This window comes from Alosa sapidissima, chromosome 14 (assembly GCF_018492685.1).
Source record: "Alosa sapidissima isolate fAloSap1 chromosome 14, fAloSap1.pri, whole genome shotgun sequence".
Lineage (NCBI taxonomy): Eukaryota > Metazoa > Chordata > Actinopteri > Clupeiformes > Clupeidae > Alosa > Alosa sapidissima.
The window spans coordinates 21,355,585-21,383,563 of NC_055970.1; the positions used below are offsets into that span (position 1 = coordinate 21,355,585).

The 27,979-nt window shown below is 41.0% G+C and overlaps 3 protein-coding genes and 1 long non-coding RNA gene across 9 annotated transcripts in view; 2 read left to right on the plus strand and 2 right to left on the minus strand.

Moving 5' to 3' along the window:
• The window catches only part of LOC121681649, a 108,693-nt gene that overhangs the window by 6,540 nt on the left and 74,174 nt on the right, over positions 1 to 27,979 (plus strand). The window contains exon 2 of the long non-coding RNA XR_006022227.1: positions 13,904 to 13,907. This is a non-coding gene — a long non-coding RNA (uncharacterized LOC121681649). The remainder of the gene's footprint in view (positions 1 to 13,903; positions 13,908 to 27,979) is intronic.
• Positions 5,671 to 16,304, minus strand: LOC121681645. 6 transcript variants are annotated; one of them, XR_006022226.1, is made up of 5 exons: positions 14,734 to 16,304; positions 12,259 to 13,393; positions 11,702 to 11,766; positions 6,080 to 6,397; positions 5,671 to 5,970 (listed from the first exon to the last, which is right to left on the minus strand). XR_006022226.1 is itself a non-coding variant. In XM_042061496.1 (4 exons), the coding sequence occupies exons 1-3, from the start codon at positions 15,834 to 15,836 to the stop codon at positions 11,743 to 11,745; spliced, it is 2,262 nt and encodes a 753-aa protein (XP_041917430.1). In that variant the 5' UTR covers positions 15,837 to 16,304; the 3' UTR covers positions 8,687 to 9,156; positions 11,702 to 11,742. The 6 variants fall into 6 exon arrangements, 3 of the variants coding, with proteins under 3 accessions (XP_041917430.1, XP_041917428.1, XP_041917429.1); XM_042061496.1 differs by lacking the exons at positions 5,671 to 5,970; positions 6,080 to 6,397 and adding an exon at positions 8,687 to 9,156; XM_042061495.1 differs by lacking the exons at positions 5,671 to 5,970; positions 6,080 to 6,397 and adding an exon at positions 10,058 to 11,602.
• tomm5 (translocase of outer mitochondrial membrane 5 homolog (yeast)) lies at positions 17,099 to 19,819 on the minus strand. The gene is made up of 2 exons (XM_042061498.1): positions 19,591 to 19,819; positions 17,099 to 17,538 (listed from the first exon to the last, which is right to left on the minus strand). The coding sequence occupies exons 1-2, from the start codon at positions 19,709 to 19,711 to the stop codon at positions 17,504 to 17,506; spliced, it is 156 nt and encodes a 51-aa protein (XP_041917432.1). The 5' UTR covers positions 19,712 to 19,819; the 3' UTR covers positions 17,099 to 17,503.
• Positions 20,068 to 23,312, plus strand: si:dkey-109l4.3 (uncharacterized protein LOC559137 homolog). The gene is made up of 4 exons (XM_042061497.1): positions 20,068 to 20,628; positions 20,878 to 21,069; positions 21,334 to 21,416; positions 21,508 to 23,312. Exons 1-4 carry the CDS (start codon positions 20,424 to 20,426, stop codon positions 21,544 to 21,546), a joined length of 519 nt encoding a protein of 172 aa, XP_041917431.1. The 5' UTR covers positions 20,068 to 20,423; the 3' UTR covers positions 21,547 to 23,312.

Consider the following 27,979-nt stretch of genomic DNA (forward strand, 5'->3'; position numbering starts at 1 on the left):
GTGCAAAACATTGTTGTCACTATCATTCATGACACAATAGTAGGGGTGGGCGATATGGACAAAAAATAATATCTCGATATTTTTTGTGATTTTGACGATAACGATAATTAGTCGATATCCTTCAAAAACATTTTTGTAAAAGTCTGAGTTAGCTCATTATTTATGAATATCATCAATACAATAATAACCAATAACCTAACCTGTGACTTTTTAACCAAATCAACCAATGCATTGTCACTCTATGACACATTTCCAGTTTTGCCCCCACTTGTGTGTGTGGCAATGACATGGTCTAGCCAGCTACATTAGAGAAGGTGAATAGGCCTAACAGTTTCCCAAGAGAAAGTCTGAAGCTGAAGTTCCTTTCAAGAACCTTTAGCCTACTTAGGATTCACTGTAAAACTAAGCAGACCAACAGAGTACATCTCAGTTATTTCCTTCGATGTTTTGTTTAAGAGAAATCATGTAGGCTGGCTTGCATTCCAAGTTACAGAATAGAAACTAATGCGTTAGCTTATGGCTAATGTATATGAGAAATCCCATAGAGATGCTAAAGGGTTACATGAGAAGAGTTCTTTGTTTACAACTGACTACTAAAATACTCAAAGGCTAATGTTTTCTCTCCATATAATACCATGTAGGAAAAAATGTGATGTGATGATGTCTCATCAATGCTACGTGAACAGAACAGAAGTAGTTGCACAAAATCCCAAGTAGGCCTACGTCTCGGTCGCTACACAAAATAAACATTAGGCCTGCGTGTGACAAGGTGGACCCACTAGCGATCATGTGACACTTGCTCTGCTGCAACAAGGGGCTTCTCTCGCATACACCTCCTGTATTTAGTGGATGTATGGGGTTTTAATGCGTAATTTCGAGTGTTTTTTCCCCATAAGTAGGCCTAATTTAAATACTCGATAATGTAAATTTGCACATCGTTAAAACAACAATCACGATATTATCGTAGACGATATATATCGCCCACCCCTACACAATAGTCATTCTTGCAGCATTAAGCAGACAAAATCACAACACAGCTCGTCACATTCTCTGTCAGCCACCACCGCTTAAAATATTTGGGGCCCTATCTTACACCTGCATATATGAGCCATGCGCAACGCAAATCTTGGTATGTGGGTGCACAAGATACGGGAAATATACAGGAAATTACTGTAATTGTAATTGTATACTGTAATTGTAAGACTTTGTTTTGTCTTTGCTTTGAAAATTCCATTAGCAAGAACAGAGTACAGACGCATGTACACTCTGCTTGTCACAAACACACACACACACACACACACACACCTGTTTTAGATGGAATCCTGCTGTTGCATGTGCGTGCAAGCAGATTCATTCTACAGAGATGCGTTCATTCGTCATCATCATAACAATGATAATAACTAGATGCACCGCAAAGCGGTACACCATATGACTGCCGCTTAGTCCTGCACATTCTCTCCGCAAAAATAAATCACACTTGTAAATTTGTCTCCATCTCCTACTCCAATTTGCCTCCATCTCCTACACCATCCCCTTCTCTTGCAACTTTTGTGTTATGTAAATGAGTGTGTGCATGTCTGTTTGCTTTTGTGTATATGTGTGCTTCTCTCGCTCTATCTCTGTGTGTGTGTGTGTTCGGTTATGAATGTGTGCGGGTAATGGGCTGTGTGTGTGTGTGTGCGCATGCCTGCCTGCTTGCCTGCCTGCATGTGTTGGTGCGGGCATGTGTGTGTGTGAGCGTGTGTGTGTGTGCTTGTGGGTGAGTTCATGCATGTGTGCGTGCGTGCGTGTGTGTTTATGTGTGCAATACTACCACAATGCACATCACACAGTGTGCGTAGGGCACCATGGACAGGGGGGGCACCAACATTTAGCCAATAAATAGCTTTACTGAAAACTGCTTTTCACTCTTCTCTCTTTCACTCTGAAAATGATCTGTAACAAAAAGGTATCAGCCAGACCCAAATTAAGGCCTCCTTACACCATTTGATTTTCACAAGATTTGAGGAAGACTTTTTAAAAAACTTGGGGGGTATTAGTTAAAAGACTACAGTCTTTCAAGAATCTTTCCCAAATCTTGTCAAAAGTTCTTAGAAAATATGTGGTTTTGTAGCCTAGAAATCTAGATGCACCCTAGCGGCGGCAAATTAATTTGCTCAGCCTGTACGTCTAGTATCAAACCATAGGGATTTCTATTGGCTGACGCCGTGGACCTCATCCAATCACAGCGCTCTATTTTGTTAGAGAGTCTTAAGGCGGGCTTAACAGGATAACGACAGTCCTGCGACGGGGAACAACAAGGAAGGTGGCTATGGCGAATGAAGAGCGGTTGTTTGAATCGGCGTTGGCGTCAACTTTGGAGAAGTTGGACTTGTGCTTTTCTTTGAAAGTTGAGTCGTAGCGCTGGCCTATTACATGCCTAGGCAGTTTGAAAGACAATTCTCTGCCCGCCCCTTGGATTAAGCGAGGTGAATGGTTCGATGCCAGACTATACATTTCAATGATATAGGATGGCCCGCCAGGCTAGTGGTTTGGAGGATTGATTCAGTTTTCCCTTCATCGTACGCAGTACGAAACTTTTTGAATCCATGCTAAAGTTGACTAAAAAGAGGAATATAAAATCATCTTTTGCAAATTGATCTTAATCCCTTAAGTACAAAAATGAATATCCAACCTTTAAGGACACCAATTTTCTTTGTGAATGAATAATGTATCGTAAATAAATAAATGTTCTTCCTTAAAATACAGGAGTCATAAGTATTCACACCCCTTGTTAAATTCCCATAGAGGCAGGCAGATATTTACTTTGCATCCTGATAAAGTTCCCTTGGCCTTTGGAATTAAAATAGCCCCACATCATCACATACCCTTCACCATACAGATTGGCATGGTGTTATTTCAGTTAGCCTATTAGCTGGTTTGATCATACCTGCCAACATTTAGCTCTCCAAAAACGGGAGGTTGTTTTTCTTGGGGGTTTCTTTTGTTAAAGGGACACCAGGCAAGCCTGATGCTTTTTCTCTACGCAACTTTCCCTCGCTCGGTCTGAAGCTCTTTTCCTTTTCTTTGCATCTTCCGTCAAGGGTTTTCGCTGCTTCTTCGCCGGCTCTGCCATTATACACACGTTTGCAACAATCGCTAGCATTTCGTTAGCCTCCCTCTGTGCTGTGGATGCAGGATGGAAACTGAAACTGCTTCGGTCGCCGGGTACGATAAACTGAACTTGCAAGTGGGATATTCTTCCTACAGACAGTAGGGGCGGGCGAGAGAGTCTTAATTCGCCCTGTAATGAGTCATTTAACCATATACCGACTTATGAAGATGAGTAATTAACACGAAAACGTTGCCTGGTGTCCCTTTAATCACAAAATGTCTTCCCTTACAATTTCACAACAGCTAGTTGTGAAGTTGGCTATTCAACTAGCCCGGTTGCTTGCGACACTCCGTGGCTGCGCAGTGTGCACCCGCTTCCTTATTTGGGGTTTCGGTTGCCAGGTTTTATGACAAAAAAGTTTAAATTGAAAGTAAGTGATTGTGTATGTGTAGGGTGTATTTCATACACAATCTGGCAACCTGGGAAATGTCAGACTAGCAGAAAAAATGAACGGATCAGTGGTTTTACAATGAAGTGTGATGGTCATGCAAATTACGAGAGTTTTCCGGGAGAAATAACAAAACGGGAGGGTGCTGGGAGATGACCTTGAAATACGGGAGAAACCCGGGAAAAACGGGAGTGTTGGCAGGTATGGGTTTGATGCTCATTGAGCTCAATGCAAATCAAACCAGCTAATAGGCTAACTGAAATAACACCATGCCAATCTCTGCAAAAACTACAGTAAAATCCGTGACAGCCATCTCAGATTAGATAACTGGAGAGAAATCTGATGGGTGCTCCAACTGTAGCCAGAAAAATGTTGAATTTCCAATGTGTATGAATTGCACTTTCTAAATATTCCTTTATCCCCCCCCCCCCCCCCTTTCTTCAGATACGGAATTAGTGCTGTATACAGACATCTCAGTCAAGGACCCAGAAGAACTAACAGAGGACAAGAGAGGAGAAATAAGCAATCAAGCAGTTTGAAAACAAAATAATAAAAGTTGCAATATTTCATGTTGCAGTGAATTGTCATCAATAATAGAGACCAAATGTAACTATATGGATTGAAAACATGTATGACATTAATACATGCTAAATGTATGAGATTATATAGGTGTGGTGTGTGTGACAGACAGAGAGAGAGAGTGATGGGTACTTCATTTGTGCAGTAATGACTTAAAGCATGACAATCAAATAACAATGTATATAAAATGGCTTCAAAATACAAACACATCCTGTGTTTTTCACATTTAAGGTGAACAAATGGATTCTTAACAGTGCAGCCAGGGTCCTCACTAAAGCAAAAAGGAGAGATCACATCACCCCAATCTTAAAGTCCCTGCACTGGCTCCCAATCAGTTACAGAATTGATTTTAAAGCTCTTCTGCTTGTTTTTAAGTCTTTGAAGGGGGTTTGGCCAAACTACTTACATGACATGTTATAACAGTATTCCCAAACAAGGTCCCTTAGATCACAACATAAACAACTACTACTGAAACCGACCATCAGATGGGGCAGCCGTGGCCTACTGGTTAGCGCTTCGGACTTGTAACCGAAGGGTTGCCAGTTCGAACCCCGGCCAGTATGGCTGAAGTGCCCTTGAGCAAGGCACCAAACCCCTCACTGCTCCCCGAGCGCCACTGTAGCAGGCAGCTCACTGTGCCAGGATTAGTGTGTGCTTCACCTCACTGTGTGCTGTGTTTCACTAATTCACGGATTGGGATAAATGCAGAGACCAAATTTCCCTCACGGGATCAGAAGAGTATACATACTTATACTTATATACTTAAACAGAACAAAGCAGGGTGAAGCTACTTTTAGCCACTATGGCGTCCATCTCTGGAACCAGCTTCCAGAGACCATCAAAAACGCCCCAACTATAGCCACTTTTAAAACGAAAGTTAAGACCAAACTTTTCTTAATGCACATTGTTTTTTAAGCTTTTATGTTTTTCATTTCTTTTTTATTCTCTCATTTACTTTTAAACTGCCTCCCTGTTGGTGTTTCATGTACATATATATATTTTACATCTTACTTTTATTATTGTCATTTATCATGTGTGAAGCACATTGAATTGCCACGTGTATGAAATGCGCTATACAAATAAATATGCCTTGCCTTGCGTGTGAGCCAACGTGGCCCTCACAAACATGCAGCATCCTTTTTCTCCACTAGAGAGCATCCTTTCCCAATGTGTGAGTGAGTCGCTGAATAGGAATTGTGCCGTCAATTTGACAAGTTCAAATGAAACCACAGCATCTTGATTGGCTGTTGTGCATCTTCAGATATCTGGGACTTTGGGACTATGTGTATTTTTAAAATGAACAGTCTTCTAGGCCTTGTTCACTCTGAAACATATAGGTGTTGTGGAATAATTCCTATAATAATTCCCAAGTCCAAATTTTAGATGTTATTAAAAAAAAAATGAATAATGTGAAGACACCGTCTTACGCCTTATACAAATCTGTATAGCAAAATATAAACACTTGCAAAATACAAATACTCCTCAACGCCAAATACAATATTACTCTTTCTGCTGTCTCTATAAACTAAGAGAAGAGCAAACAACAAAATAAAATATATTCTTGATTAATTAATGAAAGTGTTTTGGACAGTGAGGCCCCTACGTTTGAACCAATCAAGCAGCCTCTTCCTCCTCTGCTCCTCCAACTGGTCCCTCTCTGCTGGGGTTACGTCCTCAAACCTCCCAGGCTGCAGGGTCCGCTGCACATCCCTGCACACCGGCTGGAATCTCAGATGATATACAGGCATCTTATCTCTGTGTCCATTAACGGACAGCTGTGATGGGCTCTTCCTCCCATCCTCCTTGGCCAGCTGAGGTCTCTCCTTGGCCTCACGTGGCAGGTTTTGGTCTGTGTGGATAGACATATTTAACTTCTCATATTAGATGAGGACTCGTATTTGAAATGAGTGAACTGAACCCTTGGTGCTCGATGAGAGTGCTGAAGACATGATACTAACATGACAAGTTCAGATGGGTAGACACATCACCCATCATTCCAAACAGCATGGTCTCTGTCATTACTGCCTTCTCAAATACTGATATACTGATATTGCCTACGAAATTTGATTTGTCTTTTGCAGCCTCCCGCCGGCTGAAAAAACCAAGCAGCTTCTTCCTTCTCTTCTCCTCCAGTTCTTCTCTCTCTTGAGGAGTGAGATTCTCACGCCTCTCAGTTCGCTGCTGATCCATGGTCACTCCTGGCTTGTATTTCTGCCACTGTAGTGTTGAACGAGACATTGGCCTTGCCCTGGAGGATGCCTCTTTCCCTGGAACCTCTGTGTAAGAGTTATGCAAAGTTTTTAGCGCAGAGCGCTCAAACATCTTCAACATTGGAAATTAAGTGAAATTTGGAATGAAGTTAGACTTCTGTAAATAAACATTCCATCTTAAGTTGTCATGGTGATGTTTTGTTTTAAATCTAGGGAAAACAAAGAGTTTGGGCCAAAACATCTTTGGTGTAAGCCTAGAATGTCCAAATTGCCTTGTTCGGTAGCTAAGGTAGAGGTGCGCACATCCAAAACGCAGGTGCAGGACAAAAGGGTCAGACAATCAAAAAACAAAATTGAATGTCCGCACACTTGCTCCCGTTTTGCTTTTTCTTTAATTTCACCAAGTGAACGTTTTCGAGCTACACACTCTTAATCAGACGAAGTGCGGACATTCAATTTTGTTTTTTCAAATTGCCTTGTTCACCAAACTTTTCCAAAACAATGTTGACTCTTAAAGTGAAATAACACTATTAGGGTCTCTATCTTTTGGAAAGATAATTATTAAACTGGAACACTGAATGAATGTAGAAATTAAACTAAGGACTTAAGATAACAATGATTCAAATATAGCCAATATTATTGATCTCTTGATATGGGCCTTAATTGTTTATTTGCACAAAGCGGAGCCATTGTTCATTTTGAAGATGTTTGTTTGTTGATGCTGACTTTCAAAATAAGCACTTCCTCCCATGAATTTCAATTCCTGATGTGATGGAAACATGGAAGCATGTGGTTAAGAGCCACTCACATGGAACTACTGGGGACAAGACTGAGGGTTTAAGTTATTGCCTAGAACCTGAAGAGACACACATATGACAGCCACATCCATAACAGTACTTGTGTCAGTGGTCACTCCCTTCTGCGCATACGGCTTTTTTGTAGAGCTCAAATAAAATAATTTCAAAACATTTAATCATGGCCTCTTTCTCTCAGTTTCATTGTACAGCAATATTTTACAATGCGCAACTAAGGGTCAAGGGATTGTTTTGCGTATGTCATATCAAGCAAATTGAATGTTGATGATGAGTCAGAGTTGTGCTGTCAAGTTTGTTGCCTCTGATCTGCTTTGTCAGGAAAAACAAATGAGATTACCCACTTGGCCATTCAGATCAATACATACATTTTGCTTTGATGATCGTAAACGGGATTAGGTTTTATCCTGAAAATCATAAATGTAATGTACACTTACTGTATTTACATTTATGCTTATTTATTTGGTAGACTCTTTTATCCAAACTGATTTACAGCAATAGAATAACATACAGTAAGAGATACAATTTCGGTGATTTCTTTATTATTGCTGTGCGTCCAGACACAGCTTCAGTAGTGATGGCTACAGCCATCATGGTTTCATGTTCAGTCCACTGGGTGAGTGTGTGTGTGTGTATGCATGCGTGCATGTGTGTGTGTGTGTGTGACAATAAACCACCTTTATTGGAATAGACATCTGCCTGTTCTTGTTGGACTTGATGGAGATAAATGGCTGATTTAAAGCCACTTCACACTATTCATGAATTTCCCCTTGGGGATAAAGACTGATTCTACTCACCCCCACACCCTTATTTATACCCTAGTGACTGACTCGTGCCTCGACACCCTCATTTATACCCTGGTAGTGACTGACTCTACTCAACCTGACAACTTCATTTATATCCTGGTAGTGACTGACTCTCTACTCGTGCCCTGACACCCTCATTTATACCATGGTAGTGACTGTACTCCCCCCCCCCCCCCTGACTGACTCATACTCGTGCCCCAGTATGAGGCATTTGCTTTGTAGTGATGTGGAAAAGCATAAAAAGTGGTGTATCTCAAATGATAAATCTTTAATCATGATGATGTATTAGTGCCCACCCGATAACCCCAGTGAAAAGCCCATAAGGGTGTCTGTTGCTGTTGCTAGTTCTTACTTATCGGTAAGGTGGTTGTGGTGCACCCTCGTGTGTTCATAACACTGCAGCTAGATTGCTGGTTATGAGGGTAAAGCAGTGAGATGTTTGGCCGCTGTGGGAAGTTCACAACCAGTGGTGAAGCAGGCTCGCTTAACACCAGAAGGAATGTTTTTTCAAAGAGGCTCAAGAAGGAATGTTTTTTCAAACAAAGGCTCACAGGTGAATCATATGATGTCATCTCACCCAAGGGTGCATCAGATACATGGCATTCAGAAAGAACAGACAAACCAAAAAGACATGATATCAGACCATAGTTAATTGGCACCTGCATCCATAAGAACACCATAAGGTCCACAATTCAACAAAATTAGTTAAAAGAAGAAAAGAGAAAAGAAAATACATATATTCTGATAGGAAGTTCCCAACCAACCCAAGACATTGAACCGTTCCTGACCCAAGAAATTCAACATCTCCTCCAGTGTATTACTGTAAAATCACCGGTCATAAGCACACCGGTCCTAAACGTCTCTTTAAAGCAGGTTGTGGGCCAGAAGTACTGTTACTGTTTGATGGAGATGCAAAACAACCAAGAGTACTGAGTAGCTCCTGCTGTAATGAAATCGCCTTCAGACACAGACCTCAATAGGGGCATCATATACAGAGAGGGAAGGGTTTGCATGGCAGCAGTTGGTTGAGTCATTCAGCTGGATCACTGATGTGTTCTGTAAGACTCAGAGAGGATACATGACACACACACAGACTGCAGTTAGCAGACAGCTTTTTTGATAACTAACCAGCAGACTCATCCCACATCAGCTCAGCAGTGCCTCTTGCTGGACCTCCATCCATCTGCACACAGACCTGCAGGCTTCTCTGTATGGTATCAAATCAGACCCAAAAGTTTTCTGTGTGTATCACAACTATACAAATTATTTGTAACTGTGAAAATGATTTGTACAAGTAATTGTCAATATCACAAATATGTACTACACTTACAAATCTATTCTATGGATACAGATCTGTCATAGCTACTGTTACAAATCATCCTACAGTTACAAATATTTTACCATTGTAAATTTCTAGTGACAAATTAATGTTCTACATACACAAAGCTGTCCTACAGCAGGTACACAGACTTTAGTATCACCTTGGACATCAAAAGTGTCTCATGTATTGTATGTGCGTCACAATTTGTAACTGTAAAACTGATTTGTGTGACTATAAATAATACACACTAACAACATTATTAACTCATTGAATGCCAAGCTGTTTTCGGAAGCTTTGTCCTAGAGTGCCAGCACTCTAGATTTTTGTACAGCCACAGCATATTCTGTTTTATAGCTATGAACACATACAATGGCTCGTTTAAAAGGTGAGACTTTAAGCTCTCAGTGGGTGCAAACCGTGTATTTCTACACGCCTCTGTTCCTGAGAAATCCCAAGCTAAACAGTGGCTAGTTTTTATCAAAATCACAGTTTTTTTCTAGAAATGGAGATAAAACGTCTTTCATGAAATATGAAGTGTTGCCTGTAAACTTTCCGGGAAGTGATCAGCGAGACCTGGCGAGACCGCCACCTAGTGATAGACCCACGGAAATGGCCTGGTTTTGAGCTGACTTGCAAGCGTCACTGATTCGACCCAAAGCGGCAACCGAGTTATGATAAAATGTCCAGATAAAATGTCCAGATTGTGCGTTCTCATGAGTTTTCGATCGTCATATATTTCATTTCCATTCATCACAGAGTTCCCAAAATCACATACATCTGTCTCCTCTCTGACTGGATTGATACTGTTCTTGATGCTGCGGGTAGGGAATCTTATCTTATGTCTTTAAAGCGAAATTCTGGAGTAATTTGAGTTCAGCTCAAGGAGGAAAGTTTGTTGTTGTATGGGACAACGTTTTTACAAACTATTATTAACTGATATTTGACCAAACTGCCACAAACAGCAAAGTATACGTGATTTTTTGGAACTAAGCTTCGATGGACTCCTTCCTTTTGCATTGCATTCGGTAAATCGACTTGTATGGACTTTCCCCACAATATGGAGGTCTTGGTCTTGTAAAACTCCTTTCCAGACCAACTCTCAATCTCAATTGAGATGCAGTCTAGAGTCAACGAGGGATTAAGGGATTAAGTTTTACCTTGAAACCAGATTTCAAAAGCACCATATTTTGTGTTTTAAACACCTCAGTGAACTTAAAACAAGCTTGTGAAAATACTTTAATACTTGTAATACGTGGATTATTTATCTGTTATCACTACTAATATTTAAGGCAATACAGGCAGTACACTTAAACAGACACTCAAAATTCACCTTAAAATACAACTCATATCAAATGGAATGTAGGCCTAGTTATCTCCTTAAGCAACACCATCCTTTCTGTTAATAAACTGACTAAGGTGAGGACGCCACTTCACTGACTTGAGTTCCCATCAGTCTACATGCCACAAAAAGGTCTGTGTTTACTTCAGCAAAGGTTCATGTGGCCAAACATTTGGAAGTCCTTTTGAAAGAGCAAGTAGGCAAGTGCAGGATTTCTGCCAACTGTTCACCACAGACATTTGTACTGTTTTGTGATGTCAAACAGAAATGTATCAGATCAAATAACAGGATATCCTCAAGAACAACATAGAGTGGAGATAAAAAAAACAGTATAACACACTCATCAATGAGTTCCTTAGTATTAATGTCCAACTTTAAACTGGATACAAAAAAAGCTAAGAAAAAGTAAGCTTAAACAAAACAACATTACATTCAAAACCTATCCTCTACCTACAGTAACACGAACATATGGAGATAATTACTCACTGCTTTAATGACTTCATCATCCTTTTGTAAGCATTCTACAAGCATGCCAATATAACTACAAACCACATCTAACTACAAACTCACCCCACTACATTAGGACACTGGCCCTGCACTTCCCAGCACTATGCATGGTACACAGTTCACCTGCCTTTCTAGAATCAAATCATTTGAACGAATGAAATGATGCCACTCATCACAGTCTTTCATCTCTCTTCTCTTTTTAAGCGGTCAATTATATGTGCCGTGATGTCTCAAGGGACCTTCAGCAGTCTGAGGTACAATCCCTGCTCACTGCTGTCAAGCTACGAGAGTTACAGCAAGGAAGAGGATCTGATTGAGGCCATGTCAACAATCACTCTGGATATGAGAGCAAAACTGGCACTTCATAAACCAAATCATAAATCTACTAAGGCAAAATGACATGCAGTGTAGCTGAGGGTGTGGGCAATCCTTAGTCAGATGGGCAGAGATTGCAGATAGGTCTGGAATATCACCACTGAAGGCCCCCTGAGTGCAGCAAGATGAGGTGACAATCAATGTAGAGAAACAGTCCCTGGTCTAGCTTATATTATGTGTTGGCAAGAACTGAGTTGAAGTCTACCCTACCTTACTATGTTGATGACTGGTCTTTGTTTAGTATTCATGGGTTACACTGGACCTAGCTGTACACCCTATTAAATGCAAAGGAAAAAAATACATATCAGTAGGAACATAATCTTTGCACAAGTCTGTCCCATTTTATAGTAGTTATCTAGCTTAAGATCAGAACACATGCACTCCACCTGGGTCTTCACACCCAGGAACCTATAAGTTCCAGAAACACAAAAGTGTTTGTGCAAGTAACAATTCTAATAAACAATGAGTCAGTAGCCTGGTAGTTTTGGCTTAATTGCCCTGGTAGTCCGTCTTGAGGGCTGTCTGGGGGGGTTCATGATAGGGGCTTGCACAGTAGTGTGTGAATTTTGCCCCACAGCCCTCAGGATAGCACCTGACCCTCCCTTTGCTAACTGCAAGATAATAGCATCTCCTGCCCCCACTGAGGCAGGCTTCACTGAGATTGATGAGGTGGAAGCTGCCAGTTCAGCACTGTGTGTGGTCCTGCTGACCTCTCTCACAGCAGTGACTGAGTTGGAACCAGAACCCATCCTGGAGATCCTACCTACCTTTCTGGCTTTAGGAATGATAGGCCGAGTCAAGCCCAGGCTTTGGTTAGCACCCAGGCCTTGACCTACACCGAGTTCATGCAATGCCCCTTTTGTCTCATAGATGGTGATGTTACGTCTGCTATGGAGTACTTTGTCAGTTAGCTGACTGGTAGTCTGTCGGTCCTCACTGCAGCCTGTGGTCTTCGACGGTCCTTCAGTAACTGCACTGTTCATAAACTTTTTCTTCATATCTATCTGGACAGCAGACTCTGCTGCCTCCCATCTTGTTGGTGAGATGTTGCTTTCGTATTTCACCTCTACAATTGATGGCTCCTCATCTTCAACTTTAAGGATTAATCCATTAGCATCCCCAGTCTGCAACCCTTTTTCAAGATTAGGGCTATTGGCCTCAGACGGCACCTCATACTCAAACTCATACACCTCTAAACAGGCAGAGCCGTTTTCTGACGCCGGGCTAAAGTTAGGTTCAGAGGAACCAGCAGAGACCACTGCCCCAGACTTGACGATTTCAGAGCCACTATTAAACTTCCGGCATTTATTTCCAGGCGACTTGAGCCGATGGCCTTTGTGGCCATACTGCTGTTCGCAGGCCGCCCGCTTCTGACCAGGTCTGACAAAAGCCTGCGTCGGCTCCCGCTGCTCAACCTTACTGCTGCCATTAGTGGCCTCATGTTCCTGATGGCTGGGTGTCGATGCGGCAGCGTGACCTCCGGAGTTCGACGTGGGCAAAGTGTTTGAATTGACCTTTTCCTTGCAGACTTTGACTACAGCAGTAAGGTGCAGGTATGAGGCAGCTAGCAGCAGGTCTGTGATGTGGGACATGTCCAGCAAGAGTTTGGAGGAGTACATCATATCCAGCAGTGCTGAGATTGCCTCAGGGGTCACCACCTCTGAGTCCAGCTGCAGGAGTCTCATGTTCCCATCAGGGCCCACAACATACTGCTGGACAACACTAGTGTCCGAGTTGCATAGAAGAGAACGGAAGTAGGAGCTGCTAGCCGCCAGGACAGAGCGGTGTGCACTGAAGTACCGGTTCCCCACGGCAACGATGCAATCACACAGACGATTCTGGGCACGCTGGTTGTTCAGCTCCTGAAAAACCTCTAGGAAGTGGCCAGGAAAATCCATGAACCTGTGCAGTGGAAAACAAAATTCCAATGTGTAAATGGATAGTAAACTTTACTTGCTATTGCTGTGATTCAACTCTCTTCTCTAAAGCACTTTGACCATTGTGCTGTTTTGAGTGGTTCATAGTTTTAGAATGTAGACACAGGCAAGCTGGACAATTGGCATATGTTGTGTTTGACACTGTTATTGTTGTGTTTATATATATATATATATATATATATATATATATATACTTATATTACTTTTTATACTGTAGGCATACGTTTAAATGTTGTGTGTGATGTCTGTATGCTACTGAGACCTTGAATTTCCCCTTGGGGATCAATAAAGTATCTATCTATCTATCTATCTATCTATCTCTCGTCTGTTTGCATTTGCAAATACAGTTCAAAAGAGAAAGACGAAGTGATTTGTTGCTGTTGTTGTTATTTTCGGGATTCTGATTGGCTAACTTGGGCTTGAGCTTCTCGTTACACTACAGGTTTGGCATGCTCTTGATGGCATATATACACAGGTTAGTGTAAATGAAAACTTTTCTGAAAACTGACAGGTGTGCACGTGTTATTTTTGAAAATGGAGAGGGTGAAATGTCTGTTTATGAAAATAGCCGGCCACGTGTTAACGTAGGCTATGTCTCATCGTCATTTTCGACTTCGTTTATTGTCTTTTTTTCCTTAAAATTCCTTACTTGTATTATTATTATTGTTTTTGTTAATAAATAACCCTAGACACTAGCCCCTTTGACTGATGGTGTTGCATCTAGCCTGGCTGGCTGTAACAGACTGTGCACCCAAGTTTAAATGCTAAAAAATCATCCTAGGCTACACTCTTTTGTTTTCCCATAACCAACATCTGCGTGCAAGTTGTAAACTTTGTGTTTTGATTTGAAGGCAGTGATAACCAACAAACACACATTTTCTGAGAGTAGGCCTAGGCCTAATAATAATTTAATGTAGCCTATAGTCTTCCCAGTTTCTTACGAAGGCCATTTCAAAGTTGTGCAGCAAACATCACAACAGCGATTTGGGTTGCACTGTGCATAGAAAATGTGCTATAAGTAAAACTTACAGACACAGCCCTGTGGATTCATTTTGCACTGTTTTAGTTATCTATTCAAGTAGGCCTAAGTGAACATGTCCAGTATACAAAAACTTTTAGTTATCATGTAAGCTTTACTTGACAAATTGCTAAAAAAAAAAAAAAAAAATGGGACTCATCAATTGTTGTGTGTGTGTGTGTGTGTGTGTAGGAAGATAATTTCAATGGATGGCAGTATTGTCAAATATGGTGGAATAGAAACCCATTGTTTCAGTAGCCTAGATCTGTTACATGAATCTGGTTTACCTGTGTCCATTGACAGAAACGATCTCATATGATTGAGGAGCAACATCAGGCGGGAGGTTAGCTTTTGTCCTTCGCAAGCAAGAGTTGGTGTATATCTGCTCAATTCCAGCCTCTCGGCATATCCGTGATAGCACTGAGGCGATTTGATTGACCCCAAGGGCAATTGTGCTGTACCACACTGGGTCTACTTCAAAGACATTCTTCTGGGGATTCAAAAAAAAGGCTGGTGAATTTGGTGGCATCTTGCGGATGTATTTCTCTAACGATGCCACTGGGCACAGTGGATCTCCTGGCCTGGCAAACATACGCCGACGGTTGTTCTCACTGTCCTTTATGTCTTTATGGTTTTTCGTTATAAAATTGAATGCCAGAGTGCAGTATTTCCTTCCTATTTCGTCGGTATTAAATGCAAATGATTTTTCCGTTAACATTCTGTTACCCTTTTTACCTAACCATCCGAAATGAAGTTGAATATCAAACCACACTTTATTTAGGAGGCCTCTTGGATGGCTGGGGTTACATGCATGAGATTCACGGATGATTTTCAAATCTGATGGAGAGATTGACGTAGGGTGGCTGATCTTGTCTTTAGCATTCCGTTTCATTGTTTTTATGAGTCCGATAAACACATTGTTTGAAGACCTGAACTCGGGGTCTGTCATATTCCAGGATCGGTTCAGTGGAGGGTCATTAAGATACCTGTAGACTCCTGAGCGTAGTCCCAAGTAGCTGCTAATGCTGTAGGATTCACCGTTTAAATTAAGAACAGACGCATAAAACTGACGTAATATTAGATTAAGTTGCTCCTTCGAAATATTTACAAAGTCCACTTTCATTTCTTGTTGTTCCAACCAATCTTTTAAGCACTTCACAGCCCATCGCGTTTGCTTCAGTGTATTTTCTGTCAGAGAATTTGGTTGAGCTAATTCCAGTTTATGTAATTCTTCCTCTTTCACAACCGCAGACCGAACAGTTGATTTCACGCCAACAGGTATGACGTTAACGTCGTTTTTCGTCGTTGGTGTATTAATTGCAGACTCATCTTCCAAATTTAGGCTAAATTGCGAGTCAGATGGGTCCATTTCTCTGTTATCTGTAATCATCGTTGGCCTGCCTCAGCAGTCGGGTGAAAATATAGTTTTAAAGTTAGCAAAACCTCAGTTCAGTTGCTATGTAACGTTATTGGTCCCATAGATTGGTCCTGAACACATTTCACTCGTTGACGTTGCTAGGTAGCACAAGAGGTGAAATTTCCAAAATTGGGGGTTACGGTCAAATAATCTAGAACAGAGCTCCGCTCTAGATTACTGTTGTAAAAGGGTGAAAAGTTATAGCAAAGATAGGCCTACTTTAGTTTAGCATAATTATGTCTACATTTAAGTTAACGTAACGTCAGTCAACGCCGCGAACTAACCAGTGTCACGTACACAATGCGTTAATTATCAATATCTTACAAACAAGTAGGTCTAGGTGTACATCATAATGTATAAAATATGCGTATAAATACTCAGCGAGTTCTAGTAGCCTAGTGTATGGCTTGTAGCCTATCAAAAATACGGGCTCTGGCTCTGCCCTAGGCTACCCACGGGGTCGAAAATACTACTGAAGCACCCTTTTCGGTGATGTCGTGAAATATCGCCATCGTCTGTACTGGAGTCGAGGTGGAGATGCATGATGTTTCATTTTCCATTAAAATGTATCTAAATCACAGCTACAAAATACTAAAAGGCATGGTATGATTACAGTTTCATTAAGATCATGGGTACAACTACCAGATTTAAACGATGGGTAAAGTGCAAAATCTAAAACTAATTTGATAACTAGGCAAAAATGGCCAACCTAGGCCTAATACTTTCTCTGTCAATTAAATAAGGCCTCTCTGTTTGCAAGTTTGGTAAACTATAACCTACACCTTCCAAGGCCTACACTGTAATACAGTATTACAGTTAATCAAATGTGTGATAAAACATTTTGCATTACAGCAATGAAATTGCACCTTGGTGGATACCAGATTAAATTACATTATCTTATGTTTGTTACGTGGGTTACATTTCAGTTTGTTACATGTAAGCCAGCATCACCAAGCGCTTTCCAGTGCATGTAGGACTTACATTTGTTTATGTTCAGTTTAATGTGGAATAAAACTGTATATAAATACAGTAAATGCCCTTTGTAAAATAAAGGGGAGAGAAAAGCAGAAATTGCATGTTAGTAAACTTCATATAATAGAGTATTTTTTATGTACTTATTTGATAAGCTTACAGGGACTCTTATTGTCTTCATCATGAAATCATTCTTACTGAAAACAGCTGCTTGTAAGACCGGTTGATCTTTTATCTTTTATCAAGAAAAACAAAAGGCAGTGTTATTCTTGCTCCACAAATTTATTGCTGTGACCAGGAGGCCAGCCAGTCTTCTCAAACTGCAACAATAAAGACATTCTTTTTCTTTGAGAATAGAAAAAGGAAATTGGCTGTTTAAGTGGTGCGAATAACTGTTAGATGAACATCAGTAATTACAATATTCCAAAATAATATTACATTCAGTTGCTCATACAAAATTAAAAAAAAGGCAAAATAACCAACAGTATTCACATCACAACATGTAGTTAGTTCGGACAGAGGGCAGTTTGATGTGCCCTGAATAAGGTTTGTCAAATCAGCTCGTATGTTTATGCAGGATCTTGACTGCAGCTGTTCCGCACATTTGATTCTGGTTTCTGTGCCGTCCAAACATGGGATACGAGTGACTTCAGTTTCTTAGAGCAACTTCATATGCTGTCCAGTTTCTTAAGAACATAAGGTGCTGAAAAAAAAAACAAACATAAATGATTACAAAGGCTACAGTCAATCAAGAATGCAAAAGTGATTATCACACCCGAATTGACCGTCAATGTGTGTCTAATCAGTGCTGATGATCCAGCCATAACTGATTCATTGCACTGAGGACATGGAAAAAGAGTTATGCTGATGTCATTTGACTTTTGGTTTATGAAGTTATGACACTTTTAATGGACATCTGACAAATACAATAGGTCAATGGGAGGATGCAAGATGACAAACAAGACAACAAGCTAAGGGTTATAATCATATCTGCAAATGTTCAGAGTTAAAATACAAGTGTAACACTATTATGATTCTTTACACGTATGTCTGGGCCATTTTAGATAGTAGGGCTGCACGATTTGGGGAAAATATCTTATTGTAATTGTAATAGTCTGACAGATATTGTGATTGCAATAAGATTTTTTTTTTTTTTTTACGTATATTTTTTTGGGCTTTTATGCCTTTAATGCAACAGGATAGTGGAGAGTGACAGGAAGTAAGTGGGAGAGAGTCGGGGTGGGATCCGGAAAGGACCACGGGGCGGGAATCAAACCCGGGTTGTCGGCGTACGGTGCAGGTGCCCCAGCCAGTTGCGCCACGGCTGGGGCCTGCAATATGATTTTTGAATGTCAATGAATTGATTCAGTTCGATATTCCAATAAGGGGTCTAAGATAATTGTGACAAATATCGATGTAGACTGATGTAAAAGTCGCATCAAATCCACATTGGTTGTTCACACTGCGGCCACATTGAAAAAAAAATCAGACCTGGGTCTGATTCAGAACCACGTATGGAAGTGGTCTAAATCTGATTTGAAAAAAATCTGGGCAAGATTTGAGATTTGGGCCACTTTTGCCTGCAGTCTGAACAGGGTCTAAGTTGTACCAGAGACTTTCTAATGAAGAGACACAGCACTCAAAAAATCCTCCATAGAAATGCATGGGGTTAGTTTGTAACGCCAATAGTTGTCTTCACATATCCCAGCCCTTCCGTGACGTCACCATGTGAATACATTGAGCCAATCATGTGGTGTGTTGTGAAGACATTGTGCCAATCATTTGTTGTGATCTCGGCGCTGGAGCAAGATTGGTGTCACGTGCATTTCTGCCCAAATAGATGCCCGTTAAGTGCCCAAAAAGCGTTGCAATATGGCCGCTGAGTGGAGGGACTTGCCTAAAAGGACTTTGGTTGTATCACTTCTGACTGGTGGAGAAGCACAGCACTCCTGATTGACTGTAAAGCTCTCCAATCAGAAGTTCTGTGCTTCACACACTATGCATGTCCACCAATCAGAAGTGTCAGTCAAGGTGAATTATGAATATGTCAAATGTGACCAGATTAACTGTGCACGATTATTTGCAGCTTTTGCGGTTAGATAATTGCGTTGGTTCATATTGCGACTGCGATAATTGTGCATCCCTACCTGTCATGGCAATATGCTAATGCAGAGCGCACATAGGCTCCAGGTGGTAAGGACACGTGCATTTATTCTGCTAGGTTATTTTGTCTGTCACTCTCAACATTCTCATTGCTTCAAAAAGATACACTGCGCACGGTTTCAGCCAACTAACTAAAATGCTCAGAGGCCTACTAGTAAGGCAACATGAACGTTTTCAAATAACCTTGGCGTGTCTTCTTGTCGGTATATGTCTCTGACCTCGTTGTGTGGCTAATAGTGCCCCCTAAGTTCAGGGAAAGCTGAAAATAAACACTAAATAAAATAAAAAAACATTAAGCGATGATCTATTAAATCTCAAAGTAGTTTCACGTTGACATAGCTTCGCTAGTTAACGTTAAGTAGCTTAGCTAGGGACGCTAGTGACTGCTCATCAGTTCATCTCCCTGCTTTGCAACGCATTAGCTACATTCGTCAAAACAGGTAGAAGTCACATTACGAAACACAACCCGAATAGCTGCTAGACGTTTTCGGACCAGGTTCGGACACTTCAGTGAGCTATTAACGTTAATGTTAGTGTGAGAAGAAAACATGTTAGCCATCTCATTAGCAAATCAGTCCTTGGTGATACCTACTGACTCTGAGAAGAGCGACGTATATCAAAAAGTTCCTCACGGACGAAATTACATCTTCCCTCATTTTCTTTTTCATCTCTTCTGGGTCCATTTTAGGACCAAGGCCCTCAATCTTGAACATATTGGTCTAATCAGAGAATGTCTAGGGACGGACTCTGGTCTAATGTTGAAGATCAATTATCCAGCGCAGAGTGCAACACACACCATGTGAGCCTGAACGGAAATACGTCATGAAGTGTATTTTTTTTTCATGATCAAGCCCTCACGGCGTAGGTCTACTAAGATTTGCCTGTCTGGATTAGGCATGTTTGTCTAATATTATTCTTTTGTGCGGCCATAAAAGAGTTAAAATATAAAAATGTATTCATAATTATAACTGGAAGCATCTTATTTTTCTTTACTTTGTAATCTCTGTCACAGTTTATGGCTGTTATAGGCCGGGCAATATAGAGGCGCTCTAAGAGCTCATGCTCAATTGTTTTGATTTTTTGCTCGCCTAACTTTCATGCGCTACACACAAAAAAAGAGTCGTAGACATCAGTGGTCGCAATTGAAATAATAAAACGAAAAGAGATTCATGTGTTTACTCTGCAGACAGCGCCATTGTGATTTCATAAACTGCTATTTGCCAATTGTCATCGGTAAATGACGTTAGATTTCTTCGGCAACCAACAGCTCTGCTGCGGACTACCTTCCCTTCACTTAACTCAACTGATATTTCTCTGGAAACATTCGGTCTCCTGGGCTCTTGCTTAGTGTTTATCTCTTGAAATTTAATTTATGAATCTGTTCTGAATCATTATTAGTATAACGATACTGTCGTAACTGACAGAATGGAGCGCTCCAATGGGCTTTTCTCCACCGAGAGCCTAGATGGACTTCTCCAGCAGAAATGGAGTAATGGACTGGGAGATGCCAATCCGGTTTATTTATCTAATAAGCGTAAGCGAGATGACGTGGGGCAGGAAAATAACGGTGTACTTAATGGAAATACAGAACTCAGAAACTCTCTTTTCTCAGAACCCCCCAGAAGGAACAGTAAGTTGGATATTTTTTGCTCTTGGCAACCAGTCACAGCTGCGTTGTTTCCCACCCCTTAATCCTTCTTGGTACACAGCATGCACGCCAGACTGGTGTCCTGATTCTCACAGTGAAAATAGAATGGCTTGTTCTTCCAACTTATCAGTTGAACTTAGAAAAGGCATTCAGGTCCCTGATGATTGCTAATATGCAACTTTTCTTTCTAAAAGGGCATACATGCATAAGCTTACACATTTTTCATTGCAGGACCTTTTATCCATATCAGTGGTCAGAAAGGAGTGTATTTCTCTGAACGCTGGGAACCCAATGGCAGCACACTATACCTCCCTGTCAATGGTAGTCTTTTGACAAACGTTGACAAGTATGACCAGATAACTTTCGAACAAGGCTTGTTCTTCATCGGAGACTTATCTGGTGCATTTCAGCAGAAAGCTCAAGGTACTGGTGAAACACATGCAATGCCATGTTTTCTAATCCAACACTGCTTTCACACATGATCTGTGTTCAAAGATGATCTGAAGTACTGACATATCTGTCTATTTTTGGCCCTGTTACACTCAATATTATTGTCTAACTTAACAATCATCATGCTCTTCTTCTCACCAACTAAATGGTCAAGGCCTCTGGGCATTTCATTTGTAAGTGTTAAATAAAATTACAGTTTCAAACTTTCCTGATGCATTAACATTATTTCTGTGTCAGGCCAAGCCATCCATTGCTGGAGATACAATGAACATGAGAGAAAACTATTCATTGCACTTTCCTACTTCTTCACCAATTTACAGGTGAGTATCGTCGGTGAAATATGTGATGGTATATAAGTATCCTTATAGTCAAGTATGCTTAAAGACTGTGTGCTCGCTTGTCTGTTGACAGGCCTTCCAGGATGTGGTCACTTCTCTGGGTTGTTTGTGAAGGCCTGAGGTGGAACATCTGGATCCAGTACTTGGAGCAGAGTGAAAGTGTCACTTAAAAAGTAACTTTTCCAACCCCTATGTGATAGATGTAATACAAAAGTGCAGGAACAAATGTATCGTTGAAGGAAAAGAATGATGGTAAACCATTGTGAAGTTGTTCATAGAAAATGGCCTCTTTATTCAACTGCTGCTGTGAATGTGTCTAAGACTTGTAGTTAAGTGCCTGCATACATTAATGATTCAGAAAACGATTAAATATGTGGAGACAGACCATCCACCATATTCTGTTTATATTTTAAGATAAGTGTGTATCTTAAAATTCTAGGACCAATTAATAGCAAGCCAACCAAATTTACCAAAACAATTGGTAAATTTGGTGGTCTATGGCTTAAAGTTGACCAACAAAAAGACAGAATTCTGTAGTTGCACTATACTGAAATTAAATCCAGGAATTCTGCTACTCTGGGTTCTAAGGTGTGTTCATTACACAAGTGAAGTACTTTTAATCTTCAGCTCTTTTACACAGGTGAAGACAAAGACTCACAAGAACTAGATGATGATTTGATGTGGGTAAACTGAATTTAATCTGTATTCAAGGTACAGATGCTCAATGATGGTTAAAATGGCAAATCATTGTTCTAATGGTTATCAAGATAAAACACTTTATGTAGGCTACTTGTAACTCGTTACTTTGTTGCTGTTATTTCATATAATCTGAAGCCAACCATATTTGGCTACAAATAGGTCTTTGCTAGAGTTTACCATTTTACCTGTTAACTGTGTTATTGATTGCTAATAATGTATGTTTTGCTTGATCGTTGTAATCAAAAATGTCTTTCTGTACTGAAAAATGTCAATATGAAGTATACACAAATATTTGAGTTGTAGACCTCTTTAAATGTCCTGAAACATGGCCCTTAGATGGAATGGGGAGATAAAGCCCAGAAAGAAAAGAAAACTATGGAAGTTGACAGGGGTCTCAAAAGAGCCATATCCTCTGATCTCTGTAGCCTTCTAAGATAGACTTTGTTTGTTACAGTTAAACCTCTGTCTTAAGTATCTGTAACAAAGAATTAATGAAGGGCTTTGAAATATTGTCTTTTTTGCCATGATGCATTTAACAGAGAACATTTTATATATTCAAATGTGTAGTTTGCAACATGTTACCAAGAAATCTGATCAGAATCACACATTTTTGATATAGCGATCTCAAAAATATAGCATAATCCCAATATCTTGAATGAAGCACATTGAAACTATCAAATTACAGGGTTATGACAATATTTGGCCAATGTCCTAAATATCAAATTCAGCACCTTTAAATATATTTGTTGCGAATTGTACCACTCCATTCCAGCTCGAGATAAACCCGGTATAATACCAAACAGGTATAAACAGGTATAATACCAAACCCCCAACGTACCTGTGTGGAGTTTAGGGAATTAAACTTTTTTTTGTTATATGCATTGTGTGTTTTTATAGAATCTGAAGATGTTGTGCTTTTTACAAGTGGGTGCATAAAGGTGAATTACAGATTGTGGTCTTTAGGTCATTGAAGTAAATGGCAAAAACATATCATGGGTATCACTACCCAGTGAAATAAGGTATTATGCTTTTGCAGCAACTGAACTGTTTCAAAGACCACAATAACTTGTAGTTTTTTTTGTTATTTGTATTATTGTGATTAGTTGTGCCTTTATGTATATTAAAATGTCTGTTGTTTTGTACCAATGGCTTTCAGTAAACTTTCAACAAATAACATTGCCTGTAGTGTTCTTAATTGTGTAGAAGTGAATTATCATTATTAAGCACTCAAATGACTAATTGGGATATGAGAATCACTGGATTAAATTAACCACAGCTATCGTATTAAAACCCCTGTATGGTGATTGCTCAGACACCTCAAATTGAGACACAATTTAAAGCGCTAATGAACTCATTGTTGTCTAATGCTTGGGAGATTAGACTCCCGACAGACATTATTTCAGAGTCATTTGATGCCATTATGCCGATGCTTAGACACTTTAGTCTACTTAAGCAGAACTGACAGTGCAGTTTGTCACTGCTGTCATTTGTCTTACTGCCTCGGGAGGAGACATTGTCCTTTCATGTTGTTTTAATATGAATTAGAGTGCCAAGAAATGTTGAAACCTCTGATCAAAGTAATTTGGTGGTCATGCCAGGCTTAAACTGAAGTAGCTTAGTTCATTTGACATGAAACTGAACTGATCTACTGAATTGAGATGAATGATTTTAGCATGCAAAAGCAGCAGATCTAACTTCAGTGTGTTTTTTAAATACTTTTAAAGGTTACCCATCTGTTTAGACAGTTGGCAAGAAATCCTCAATAGTGCGCAGGCTGCTGATACCAAAATATTTTTAAAAAGTGCTTTAAATTCTCAACCATTTATCTACTGAGTTTCCATTAAAATGAAGAGCAAAAATCAGCACAGCGGTCAGGCACAATCTGAGGAGCAACTGTCATTTTGATCTCGCTTTGTACTTTATTTGCTCATCACAACCTGTTCATCCTTCTAAGCACCAGGGGGCAGCAGGGTACAAGTAAACAGTAAGCAGCCTCCAAGCAAATATGGGCTCAGCTCTGATCAAAATGGAGTCAGTGCTCATTGTTAATGTCTAAGGTTGATATTTGCTAGTTAGTCACCCCTAAGGCTTCAGACAGTGGAAGTGATACACTGAAATAACAATCCCAAGATATCTGAAATGAACTGATTGTCTGATTCTCAGATAACATGTCTGCCCTGATGGAGTGTTAACCTCTGGCTCATCAAGGGATGGCTGACATCCTGTGAGGGCTGCAGGAATGAGCTCCTGACGCAGATTATGGGAGCGAAATCAGCACCCCGCTGCCAAGTCGATTCAGGGTGCCCTTCCTGAGAGGTGGACTCCTGATTAATGGCACCTTCGGAAGTGGGCTCTGCAGCTGATGGGCACGGTGTTGGGATGCCGCACTGGGAGAGTGAGCTTTTCATCTTCTTCACCTGGTGCCTGACGGAGCTGGCACTCCCCCCGGCAGCAGCAGTGGTGCCCGGAGAGCAGCTGGCTAAGCCAGAGTGAGAGAGAGGTGAGGAAACCTGTTTTATAAGTCCAAAAACCGTGCCCTGCTTTTAAAGGTCTTATTTAAGCACAAGCGCTGTGAAGGGACACCTAAAATGGGGTTTCATGCTTACTCTACAGGTGACCTCCTTGCTTGAAACACAGGCGGTGGGTCCAATTAACCTTAAAGCATACCTCTACACCTGTAGATGTTCACAAGCTCATTCATTTTGCACAGTGCTTTACATTGCATTTGTACGGAATAGAAAATAAAAATTGCACATTTCTGCAGATGCAACCCTGCATGTGTGTACTTAACATGTAGCTGTCAGATCCAGCTGCAGAGAAAAGAAGCACAACCTTGAATTGATAACAGAATCTCCAAAAATATTGTACGTTCAGATATGGTAACTCTTGTGCTGAAAAAGAATCAATTAATCGATCTCTGTAAACTTGACTCTCAATTGGGACTGTTTTTTTTGTTTTTTTTTTTCAAAGAGGTCACCGGTTGGCCTGTGAGCAAGTGTGTGAACGCAGACCTTTGTGTCTGCCATCTATGTGGCAGATCTGTATTTGGCTGCACCGGTGCTGCCATCTATGTGGCGGATCTGTATTTGGCTGCACCGGTGCTGCTGGCGCTGCTCCACACTGACTCAGCAGTGGAGTCCTACCCACACGCTCCGATGCTCAGAGCAACCATTACCGCCATCTCCTGTAAATATAACTACTGTCAGAGCTCTAACTAGGCAGAGCTGCAGCACAGGGACACCTTTGAAGGGGGTAAGAGAGGACAAGACATTTGGCATGCTGTTTTTTTAATCAATCACTTTTGAGAGAGAAAGCCTCGACTTGACAATGGCCAGATCTTGGATGTTTGTTTTGATTTAGTGAAATTTGTCTTCGAATCAGGACAGGCAGTCACATACAATTACAGCTCACATCAGATGGGCATCAGAGGAAGAAGTAAGCAAAATAGAGGAAAAGAGAGAGAGAGAGAGAAAGAGAGAGAGGGAGATATTGGTGGTTGCAGAGAGCGAGTGAAAGACAGAGTGGATTGAAGAGGGAAAAAATATCTATAGCAAAAGGGGATTTCTTTTAACAATAAGGCATATTTCTAAATGATAGGAGGCCTTTGGAGAAGATAAGGAGGGATATTTAAGAGAGCTGGCAGAAGCCAGCATAAAGCCTTCGATAGCAGTGTCACCTGCTTCCTCTGTGAATGTGCCTGTGAAGCCCCAGCGGGTGGGGTGGTGGGGGTGGACGTAGCCTGCTCCACGTGCGATAACCGATGAAGCTGTAACAGGAGCAGAATGGGGCTACAGAGAGAAATCAGCGGGGGGGCTGCGAGAGCACCCAAAGTGCCTTTGGTCAAGTTTATGCAAAGAGCGTGCCGAGGTTCGTCTGCATTTATTCCCTGTCAGGGTTAGCGAAAGGTCTCCTCGTGGCCCGGGGGTAATTGCCATTTTTTTGCCGCAATCCTCTCATCCATTCCGTGGGAGAGAGCCTCCGCAAGCACGCAATCTCCAGGATGGCGGCTGTGTCCAACGCAGATGTCACTCATAGGAATTTTAATATGGAGTCTCAAGCAGCCATGAAAACAAACAAGGCAAATATGGCGATGTGCTGAGTCTATACATATTCCCGCCCTGACCTTCTCTGTATAATTTAACATACATTAATATTTTAACAAAGCAAACATTAACATGTTGTAACTGAATGTGTTATCATGAATTAATAGTTAAGTAAGGAAGTTGTATTTTGAAGTCAAGTGACTTTCCCCAATGTTAACTCCCCTGTGTCTTTTCTGTGGTTTAAAAGTCTGACAGCAATTATGTGCTGGGCTATAACCCGTCTGATGTTTTCTTCTTGCATTTCCACTCTCACTCATTCTCTCTTTCACCCCCCCCCTCTCTCTTTCAATCAGTGTCTTTCATACTCACACAATTGCTGTCTTACTTAGCTTCCTCCTTCTTTCTCTCACTCATTCAATCTCTCGTCTTCTTAATCAGTCTCTCTCTCCCTCTCTCTCTCTCTTTCTCTCTACCCTCCCACACTCCTCTCTCCACTCTTCCTGCCTCATCTCTGTCTGTGTGTCCTGATCCGGTATTATCAGGACGGCATGCTGCGACCTGCGAGCCAGCCGAAAGCGATTAACTCTTATCGAGGCTTCATTATGTGGCGTATCTTCCCCTCTCTGAGCTGACGACTGGTGGGGAGCTCAGGCTGGTGGCTGCCGCACAGCAGCGGTCAGCTCTGTGGGGTCAGCCTCGCGGTGGTTTGGGATCAGATGTGGGCATATCTTAATTGCCAGTGAGAGGGACACTGTACGACGGGAACGGCCTGATCAAAAGAGAGAGCACGGTTTGGTATTGTGTGTTGTAATGCCAGCTGCTGATATGGAAATAGATTTTCAGTGCATTGCATGGGGCATACTCAACAGTGCTGAAGTGCAATCTATGCAAGTTGTTCCCCCTCCGTTGCATATTCCTAACCTTACAGTGACACAAATGTAATTAATTGTATTCGATGATATGGTGTGAAAGCCAGATCATCCTTTACATGTAACAGAGCAAAACAGTATGGCACATGTAATAGAGAAAAAAAAATATTTCATTGCGTGGAATGTTGGCAGTATGTATGTTTTCTGCAGGATGTTCTAGAACTGAATTCATGATGCCAGTAAATTCCCTATCCAGTACTTAGAGTGACTGACACTGTACAAATAGCTTGTATTGCAGAGTTGAAATATAACCTTTCCTCATGGGGGGTAGAGGGTTGTATCAGCGTTAACCACGGTGCCGAACCTTGAAGACCATAAGCTAGCGTCAGCTAAGCACATAGCCTGTGATTAAAATCGATCCTGACATATATGATCAGAAAAATGAACACACGCACTGCAAAGCCCACCCACTCTCTCTCTCTTGCTCCCACTCCATCACACACATACACACACACACACACACACACACACACACACATACAAACACACACATACATACATTCCTGGTCAATACATTCCCAGTGTTCCTGTAGACATTTTTCTCTGAATATCTTGATTACAACTTGCATTTTAGCCTTTGCAGCCACCCTTGGCATGAGGCTGAAAGACTAATGCAAATACTTCCTTCCAAAATAGTACTGTTGCAGAATATGTATTAGCAACTCCAGGGCAGGTTCAGGTGAAATGAGGAAAAATATATTTTTTTAAATAGTGGGTCTGTTCGAGTTTAGTCTGCCATCTTTTATAATTCTGTGAACAGTCATGCCAAGGAATGGACTGAAATCAGTGAGTATTGCTCAGGAGCAAATGGAACACCATAATCAATTTCAGAGCTTGCTGCTGACAAAATGATATGAATGATCTTCTGGTTAGT